Below are 9,664 nucleotides of genomic sequence, written 5' to 3'. Positions count from 1 at the left end.
CCCTAGGGAAACCAGTAAATGTTCACCCACAAACCAGGACTAGTGTTTGGTGTTGGCAGGGCACAGGATGATGCAAGAGAGCTGAGAGTGGTGATTGCTGAAGGAGATGCAGGGACACTTGTCTGTGCCTCACAGTGGGATTGATGTGAGTGAGTGAGCAGGTGATGGTGAGCAGGGACAGTCAGGATCAGGGTGTACTGTTGTGAGGCTTAGGAGAGCAGCTCCTTAGGAGAAGGTGGTGTTCCAGAGAATTGATTTCGGCAGTGCGCGGGAAGGAGGACAGGAGGATTTTAGTCACTAGAGATAGAGCTCTCTGGCAGTAGAGTAAGTACACTGGGGGTAGGAATTCCAGTGGCCATCTTGGTCGCCTCCCCTACACCCATGTAGGGGTTACCTATAACCATGGAATTTGAAAATTGAAGACAGATAGGATCTGTTTTCTCCTGGAATTCTGACTCCACCTGAATAGAGGGTACTGGATGAGATGAGCAAAGACATGGGTGGGGAGGGGGTCAAACTTGGTCTCGGAGAACCTGTAGTCTGCTCTGAACGTGCCGCACTCGTGAAAGAACCAGAAGCAACTGGGGTGAAGCACATTCCTGCCTCTTCCAGACCTACAAGTGCCTCCTTCTCCTGAGTGTACTATCTATAGGGGAGGGGTCAGACTTCGTGTATGTGTGACTAACATGAGTCCTTCAATCTCCTATGTTAGAGAATCTGTTAGAGCCTTGCCCACTGTAAGTTCTAGGAAGAAGAGCAGGGGACACGGAGAAAGAGGCGTCTGGCTCGAGATCCAAGAAGACTGGCTGACACCCCCAACTCTCCTATGAGTGCTGAGCAGTGTGCCCCCAGATCAGTTGTCATGGGTGAGAGTTTCTGGCCAGGAAAGGGGGCTACACGCAATTCGGGTGTAGTACCCCAAGGGCTTCTGTCATCACTAAGACCACAGACTTGCCACTTGCCCTTAGGCAAACCTTCCCGGGCCCTTAACCTGTCCAAGGTATAAGAGGCCCCATCAGCGAGAAGCATCTCATGTTTACAGAAAACAGAAACGTTGTGGGTGAGGTATTGAGAAGATTGACAGGAACAAGGGTTCTCAAACGAGAAGGGTGCTTTCAGGCAGAGTATGGTGGGAAGGGAGGTTCAGCCAAGCTCTGCATGGTCTATTCCAGATGAGCAACTGTATCTTCTTTACCAGCCTGAAGTCCTGCTTCACACTGGTCCCCAACAGGTAAGGGAAATTAGTAGCTACAGGGAGAGGCGCCAAGCCAGCAGTCACTGTCCAGACAGTTTCAACCGTGTCCTCAACTCTGAGATTCTACCAGCAATCCTGTCTGGTACTTGCATTGCAGGCTTGGGAAAGGCTTCACTTCTCTTTGGGCCTCGGTATCCCCAATTACAGAAAAAATAAAGGGGTGAGACCATGTGGTCGCCAAGGTCTGGCGAGCTCTGCCATTCCATGGCTTTCACGAAGTGAACACATTCCCATCTTTTCTGTCTTGATGGTCAGATCTGATCTTTAGCAGGGATGTCTGTCCTTGCAGGAAAACCAAGTGCCTCTGATGCTGCGCTGGCCGACAGTATTTATCAATATAACCTGTACTCCAGTGACTTTGAACCCCCAAATGACCCTTTCTTTCACCTGGGATCTCAGCCAGCCCATGACTATACCCTACTCGTGAGTACAAAAAAAAAAAAAAAAAAAAAAAAAAAAAAAAAAGACCATGGATCGGGCTGTGGCTTATGGCCCTGTGTGTCAGCGGCCTTGGTGCTATAGAACGAGGGCTGCAGCAAGAAGAAGAAGGGACAGTAGAGGAAGGGGACACAGAGAAAGGGCAGGGGGAGGGGGGGAGGGAGGGAGGGAGGGAGGGAGGGAGGGAGGGAGGGAGGGAGGGAAGGAGGGAAGGAAGGAAGGAAGGAAGGAAGGAAGGAAGGAAGGAAGGATAGGAAAATTATAGGGGAACGGCAGAGTAGCATTTCAGCCTTACTTGCAGGATCACGGTCCTCAGACATTTCCTATTTCCTGTGTGACATACTTGGAGATGCCTTTCTGAGGTTTTCTCTCACAGTGGGCATGTTTGGAAAGGAGTCTGCACAGGACCATTAAAGAGGACAAGCATAGTGCATACACCACACAGATGGCTTTCAAAAACGTTGAGACTATTGATGTATGCTGAGGTGCATGGGCATGAGAAAAGGTTCTGCTGAAATCTGGAGGCACCTTGGAAGGGCCACAGAGGCCAGGGAACTGTTCCAGGCCATCAGAGAATGTGTCTGCGGCTAGCTGAGCTTGGCATATCCTCGATGACTGGTGGGCAGTGGACAAAGGGGAGGCAAGAGGCAGTCTCTGAAGAGGCCCACACTCACTTCTCTCCTGGTGCTTTGCACATTCCAGCAGCTCTTGGCCATCTTCATTGTACCCAGGGAAAAGAGTTCATGCTCTTCGAGTAGTGTCTCGAGCAGTGATTTGGAAGGAGGTTGGAAGGAAAAGGGGGGTCGAGCAAGGGGAGGGTACATTCCAGACCCAAAAGACCAGTGTCATCTGCCCTACTGTCTGCAGATATTCACATCCCCCCAAGTCTTATCTTGCAGGGACCCCAGCTCTCCATGAGTACTTGTAGCTGTGGTCACTGGAATGTGTAACCTCCTGGCTTCTCCTCTCCTCACTTTCAGGTTCTCTAATGTGATCATGCAGCCCAGCGCCAGCACTGCCCCTCCAGTTCAGCCAGCACAGGTCCTGGTAACTGAGCCCGGACGAGGTCTCTGGAAGGGAAGGGTTGGAGAGAAGAAGCTCTTAGAGATGGGTGTTTGGTGGGAAGGAATGGAGGCTGAAGGGTATCTTGGGGGAGGGGGTGTGTTTTGTCAGAATCCATTCTCTTACTCTATTCCTTTGCAGGTCTCCAACATCTCTTCCCAGAACCCTGGCACTGCTAATCAGGCCCCTGTCATCTGCACCCAGAGCAACAACGTTTCTAACCAGGTCCCCGAAGTCGACACCCAGGACCCAGTTGCCTCCAACCAGGGCAGCTTCTCTGCTGAGGAAGACAGGCAGAAGGTCATGGATGCTGCCGAGGCTCTCCTGATTCTGCATAACTCCCCTCAGGCATGCCAAGAGACTGGCAGCACCCCCGGTACCTACCTGGCTCCTTGAATGAGGAACATGGGCTGGAGAGGGTAGGGAAACCGGAGGCTTGTGCTGATAGAGCAGTGACTGCATGCAGTTAGTTGGTGGTTTCATCTACTTGGCGGCCAGAGCCTCCAGCTCTTCGGTGTGATTGAGTAGTGGCAACCAGCAACTGCTTAACCTATCTTCACCTATCAAGTGATTTGCTCAACGGCAGAGGGCCAGTACTCCGAAGTCAGGAAACTGTGAGGCTCTCAACTTGGCAAGGTCTTGTGGTAGGGTGCACCGCACATGGAGTGGCAGGAATAGATCCAGATAAAGGGACTCCCAGCACGTAGTTGTGAAGCATCCCACGGCAGACTGAGAAGGCCTCAGAGGATAAGCATGGGGTGTAAGGGTCTGGGATGGAGGGAGATCTCCATGCCAGCTCAGGACATTCTCCATGTGGACATGGAATGTGGAAGCCTTCCCAGGCAGAATCTTACAGTCAGACCCCAGACGTCCATCAAGGAAGGGCTCAGTGAGTTGAGGGGAGACTCTCATAGCTAGGGAGGCTGGAAAGGAAGGCTGCTGAGTAACGATGGCCAATGAAGGGCGCTGGGTGAGTGACAGGCCACTCTGGGTGGACATTCTGGTCCAAAGAATGCCGAGTGAAGCCAGGGACCTTGCTTCTCACAGGGGTCTATCTGGGTGGGGAATGTAAGTTATGCAGGAACATCCGGTGCCAGGGGTGAAGGAATAAAGGACTCCAGTCAGAGCAAGGGTCTTATTCAGGGACCCCGGCTTGACCAAACAGGACCCGTGGCTGGGACTGATGGTGGAGCCAGTGTCAGAGAAGGAATTCAGCTAGGAACAGGTGTGGTCATTGGTCACAATGAAAATCTTAGACTTCTTGCTACACGATGTTACCCCTGCAGAGCTAGGTAAGGACATATCTGTGATCTGATTTGGCCTTTTCATTTCTGTCTGCAGGTACTGACGGGAGTGAAGACTGAGGCTATCCTGCCTCTCCCGGTCACCTCAGACTACATGCTCTGCTTCACTGACTGACGACTGGTCATCTGGTCACACCCCACTCTGCGACTCAGAGAGTCAAAGAGGCGGCCTCACCAAGGACTACCTGTTACATGTGTCTGTTTCTTAACTTAGGCAATGTAGTTCCTGTCTGAAATCAGAAATTCCTCCTTAACGCTTTTGCGTTTTAGGGCCTTCAAACCCTTAGTGTGAGGTAGGGAAATGTTTTAACCATGGCTGTATGTTCTGGAACTTGCATTGATTCCCCTCCCCCTTGGGAGACTTGGATCCTCCTGTGTGCTGTTAATACTGCTCCATGCAGCATATTATGAACTGTCTCTGTTCACAAGGTTCTGAGCTTATTCCTAAGGCAACGTTTCTTTTCTTTTCTATTTTCATTTTATTTTGTCTCTCCATGGTTTGCATACTTGGCTATTCTTGTGTGTAGCCATGCCTTTAGATACATCAGGATGCTCACCTGTGCCTAGGAATCTGTACATGACCTGGAATAAAGCTTCCCTGTTGTAAAGCACTGAGAAGTATAGGCTGCTTCTTTAAAAACGTAGGCCAGATATTTGGGAAGACAGCTTCCCTTTCTCAGGCACTAAGCTAGCTAATAATATATTCAGTGTGTTATTAAGGCATCGAGAGCAGCAGATATTGGGTAGAAGGCTTTGTTGCAAGCGCATGGCCAACTTGAAGTCCTTGCTTACCAACTTGAGCCTGTGAAATCTCCAAAAAGGACTTTTCCCTGTCCCCTGGCATTTCAGTGTTGACCACACCAGCAGAGTGAATCGCGACTCAGGCAGAAAGCGTATCGTTCTTCCCTAGATGTCCAGTAACACATCCTCAGAGCTGTCAGTACCATGTGTGAGGGTTTGTTGCAAAAGTTACACCCCCCCTTTTCTCCTAGGAGGTAACTTTCTGGGACTCTGATCATATGGAGTCAAGAATCACATATTACAAATTCAGCGATGCGTGTCATTGTGCTCTCAATGTACAGGCTGACTATCATTCTAGAATTCCTTGCTACACAGCACCAAACTCAAAATTATTCCAACTTTGGGGCAAAAACAGTAAACCTTTTGACCACAGCTTAGAAGCTGTTTGGCACTTTGGTTTTTCCTTCATATGTTTACTCCCGACTCAACCGTGTGTATTTTAACCTCAATTTTAACAGGAACAATAAAACTTATGTACAAATGTAGTCCTAACAAAGAAACTGAACCCTCTACAAATTCCTGAAAATAGCTAGCCCTTACACATACACCTCTTTATGTCTAAATTTGCTTTAAGGAAGAGGATATGTCAAAGAAGACTGCTTCCTACTGACACCCGGAATCTGCTTCATGCTCCTTGAAATGACTTAACAAAACGACAGCAACAATAACAAAACAGCAAACTAACAAGCAAAAACCCACACAAAGCCACGAAACAAAAATGTGTAAGTCGTGATGTGGTAATGCCCATTAAAACTGACTGCATGAGCTCTTTGACCATGACTTGAAATGATTCGATATGCAAAATACCGTATTAACCAGTAAAATCGACAGACTCTGCATAAATAGGGAAACGATCTCTGGTGACAGCATTTTACCATTGTGAGAAGGCGGATATTTCTGGGTGCTGCATCTCAAGTGGCTTCCTGCACATGTTCCCCGGCTTCTTGAGAAAAAGTAATAAATGTAGGGAGTCCTTTTACTCAAAACAGCTTGCATAAAGGAAGACGACTCTCATCCAGGTGAGAGTAAAGAAAGTGTATGGCCTCCTCTGGACCTTTACAATAGGGCCAACCTCTAAGAAGCCGGAGAAACCTAAACTACAGAAACCCAACGAAGCCAGAACTGACCATGAAAATATCCAGAGGACAGGCGGGAAACATGTCAATCAGCATTCACCTAATTAGAGGAAGACCAGGCCCTGAGGTATCCCAATAACTTCCTGAACCGAAAGTGGTCAGGTAAAATAGAGACAAAAAAAACAAAACAAAACAAAACAAAACAAAAAAAAAAAAACAAAATGAAATCAAACCAAGCGAAACCTTCCAAACAAACAAACAAAAACCCCAACTCCAGCTAAAGAGGAAGTCAGTAACAGGACCCGTCATGAAAATCCCATCACAAGATACTGTCCCCTGGTCTACATCATCCAACCCAGGGCAAACCATATATCTTTTGCAGAAACCAAAGGAATTTTGTCTTCACTTGTGGTCACACAGTCTACCACAACATGTAGTAATATCTTGTTTGGGGAACTGTGCTGGACAGTTGTAGTCCAAATTAAGCTTGTGGTATCAGCTGTCAGAGGCACCAATGCCAAATCCCTGGCACAGGGGCTGGCTGTTTGGAAGGAGAATGAGACAGAGGGGCATGGCTGCTGTGGGGTGTGCCTCACTGTGGTCCTTCTGTGTGGTGGTGGGAACACCTTGAGATGCTTCTCTAAGAGGACCTGCTTTGGACAGTGCCCCCCTCACCCCCCGCCAGTCAGATTGTTTTGCCCCAGTTCTTCAGTCCTCTACTGATTTTCTGAAGAAATGCAGAGCCAGTGCTGCCCACCATAAAGGAAGCAAGGTCACCTAGGGGTTCCGGACCTGAAGGTCTTTCTCATGCAATCGCCTCCCCGTTATGGCCTGCCTCTCGTTTGGGGCATGTGTGATTTACAGCGATGGCTTCCAGTCCTTCTTTTCTTTTGTTTAGGGAGCTCTGGGCCTCTTGTATTATTGCTCAGGCAGGGGAGAAAGAAACATGGAAACTTATCGAGAGTCGGTTGCTGGGAAGTGAGACTTTGTACCTCCTGTCTGTGTATCTTTGTGCTTGTTTGCATCCTTAACTGTGCCAAAAGTGGCACCAGCCCCCAACTAGAGGCCACCACCCAAGCTCTGTCTACCAGGCTCCTGGACATAAGCCCATATAAATGTCTTTAATTCACAAGTTACCCACTTTCACGTATCAGAAAACGGACAAGGGTAGAAATGGACAGGTGACATTGCTCCTGCAACAGTATTTGAAAATACGGTGGTGTGTTTGGATGCCAGCGATGGTTAGGGTCGGCATAGCTTTCATTTGGACCTGAGAGCCCTGTGCCATTGTGAGTAAAGAAATAATCAACCAGGAGCCATGACAATGTCTACACTAGAGGGAGAGATTTCCAGACCGTGTATTCTATAATGGATAATATTAAATACATACATGTAACTGAGGCCACACCATAACAACAACAACAACCACTACTACTACTGCAGCAGCAGCAGCAGCAACAACAACAGAAACAAACTACCTAATTTGAAAATAGACAAAAGCCCCAAATACATGTTTTGAAAACAAACAAATGACCAATGTGCACAAATGTGCTTACAATCTTCGGCTGAATGTGATCAATCTCCTCTGATCAGAGTAGGGCCTGGTTATTACTTAGATGGGAGACTACCTGGGAATACTGAATGCTGTCAGGTTTAAAATTAAAAAAAAAAAAAAAACAACAGTAAAAATGAAAAACAAAAAAGATTTTTTTTTCAGAAAAGGAGTTAGGAAATTGTGAAGGACATGGGTCCCAGAAGTCTGTACGTGTTCAGTGCTGATGCGATTTTCCACTAAATACCATGCATGTGTGCATATTTGAAGTTACAGACGTAACACTGCATATTTGGAGGGACTGTTTGTACTTCACGCACAGGAAGTACAGCGTCTATCCTATAGAAAAGTTCACTAAAAATAAATTAACATCTCAAACATAAAGCTACAAAAAGCAAAATCAAGCAATGGGGGATACAGATTAGCTGTTCTGCAGTCAGAAGCTTGTGCCAGTGTGCCCTGTTTGTCCTGTGGGATACAGGAATCAAACTTACATCCTCCTACTTGCTCCTCAAGTGCTTTAGCTCTGAAACCCCACCTCCAGCCCAGTTGGGACCCACTGAATTTGAGAAGACATCTCCAATGAATTAACGTTTTCTTAAGGGGAAAAAATGTATTTTAGGTTCTTGACATGTTATTGCTTCCAAACCCAGGAAATGAGGAAAGGTTGTTCCAGACATGAATGCCTGCACTTAATAGAAAAATTCCCAGTTGGGGACTTGTCAAGAGTCCAGTACTGTTGTAGACAAAGTATCCTGTGGGGATGTTTTTAAGTAAAAATGTTTTGCTTTGGTTCCAACTTAGATGGCACAGATCTTATTAAAAAGAGATTTGGACATTTTAGAAGGAGATGGGGAGCACTCACATCTTCCTCACATCTACACCAGAAAGTTGACTTGTATAACACGAAACAAGCATCACTCTGTAATAAGTGCCACTACTGACACTTCCTAATATGCCTGACTGACCCTTCTGAATTGTAGAGAATAGCTAGACTGGGCATCTAAGCATAAATCATATTTGATACCCAGGCTTTGCTTTTCTCGCCAGTGAAGTGAGACATAATGGTATTAATATCTCATTCCAGAATTTAACTAATATAGTATCTAGCATCTGCAGGATGTCAAGCACAAGGAGAGAGCATCGGGAGGCTCATCTTCCGTCAGTAGCTTGCCTCTAGACTGTGGAGTCTTTGAGGGCATCTGGCCAATTTTGCCGTCCCACTCGCCTTAGCCTGCTGCCAGGCACAATAGAGGGACTTAAAGTGATTGATGAGGGAAGCCACAGTTCCTGGGAGTAGTGGAGTTTTTTGAACTCAGTTACTATTTATTTATTTATTTATTTATTTATTTATTTATTTATGGTATTCGACCATCAGTGGCATAGCTTGGTAATAAAGAAATGTATGTTTGACTTTTTGAGAAACTGCCACAATCATTTCCACACAGGCTGTACCAGTTCTGTGTCCTACCAACACTGAATAGGCTTCTCTCTAAATACATGCCACTATTTGTTGTAATCCTTTTTCTTTTTTATTCTTTAATTCTTTTTTTTTATAGTCCAGTCTTTTCATCTCTCTCCTGGTCTGCCCTCTGAATGTTCCTCATCTCACCCCCACCACCCCCCACCAGGCCTCCCCACTGCCTGGGGCCTCAAGTCTCTCCAGGGTTAGGTGCATCTTCTTTCACTGAGGCGAGACCAGGCAGTCCTCTGCAGTATATGCGTTGGGGGCCCTCATATCAACTGGTGTACGCTGCCTGGTTGGTGGTTCAGTGTCTGAGAGATCTCTGGGGTTCAGGTTAGTTGAGACTGCTTGTCTTCATATGGGGTCACCCTCATCCTCAGCTTCTTCCAGCTTTTCTCTAATTCAACCACAGGGGTCCCCTGCTTCTGTCCATTTGGTTGGGTGTCCATTGCTTGTTGGGCCTCTTGGAGGGAGGCCATGGTGGGCTCCTGTCTGTAAACACACCATACATAGAATCAGCAATTGTGTCAGGCCTTGGGGCCTGCCCTTGAGCTGGATCCCAATTTGGGCCTGTCACTGGACCTCCTTTTCCTCAGGCTCTTTTCCATTTTTGTCCCTGCAGTTCTTTCAGACAGGAACAATTCTGGGTCAGAGTTTTTGACTGTGAGAGTTCAACCACATCCCTCCACTTGATGTGATGCCCTGTCTTTC

General features: G+C 47.2%; 1 protein-coding gene across 2 annotated transcripts; it reads left to right on the top strand.

Moving 5' to 3' along the window:
* Positions 1–712: 712 nt before the first annotated feature.
* Positions 713–4,670, top strand: LOC117694051 (doublesex- and mab-3-related transcription factor C1-like). 2 transcript variants are annotated; one of them, XM_034484781.2, is made up of 6 exons: positions 713–866; positions 1,173–1,231; positions 1,545–1,678; positions 2,674–2,734; positions 2,897–3,131; positions 4,097–4,670. In XM_034484781.2, the coding sequence occupies exons 1-6, from the start codon at positions 827–829 to the stop codon at positions 4,117–4,119; spliced, it is 552 nt and encodes a 183-aa protein (XP_034340672.1). In that variant the 5' UTR covers positions 713–826; the 3' UTR covers positions 4,120–4,670. The 2 variants fall into 2 exon arrangements, with proteins under 2 accessions (XP_034340672.1, XP_076774536.1); XM_076918421.1 differs by lacking the exon at positions 713–866 and having other exon boundaries at positions 1,096–1,231.
* Positions 4,671–9,664: the final 4,994 nt, after the last annotated feature.

This window comes from Arvicanthis niloticus, chromosome X, assembly GCF_011762505.2.
Source record: "Arvicanthis niloticus isolate mArvNil1 chromosome X, mArvNil1.pat.X, whole genome shotgun sequence".
Lineage (NCBI taxonomy): Eukaryota > Metazoa > Chordata > Mammalia > Rodentia > Muridae > Arvicanthis > Arvicanthis niloticus.
This window is presented reverse-complemented; position numbering and strand designations above follow the sequence as displayed.

Bases quoted from the DNA above. Each gene is read 5' to 3' on its own strand.
- LOC117694051 (XM_076918421.1), top strand. From the start codon at position 1,127: ATGGTGGGAAGGGAGGTTCAGCCAAGCTCTGCATGGTCTATTCCAGAT. The intron at 1,679-2,673 runs GTGAGTACAAAA...CCTCACTTTCAG, and splicing joins CCCATGACTATACCCTACTC to GTTCTCTAATGTGATCATGC. The intron at 3,132-4,096 runs GTACCTACCTGG...TTCTGTCTGCAG, and splicing joins AGAGACTGGCAGCACCCCCG to GTACTGACGGGAGTGAAGAC.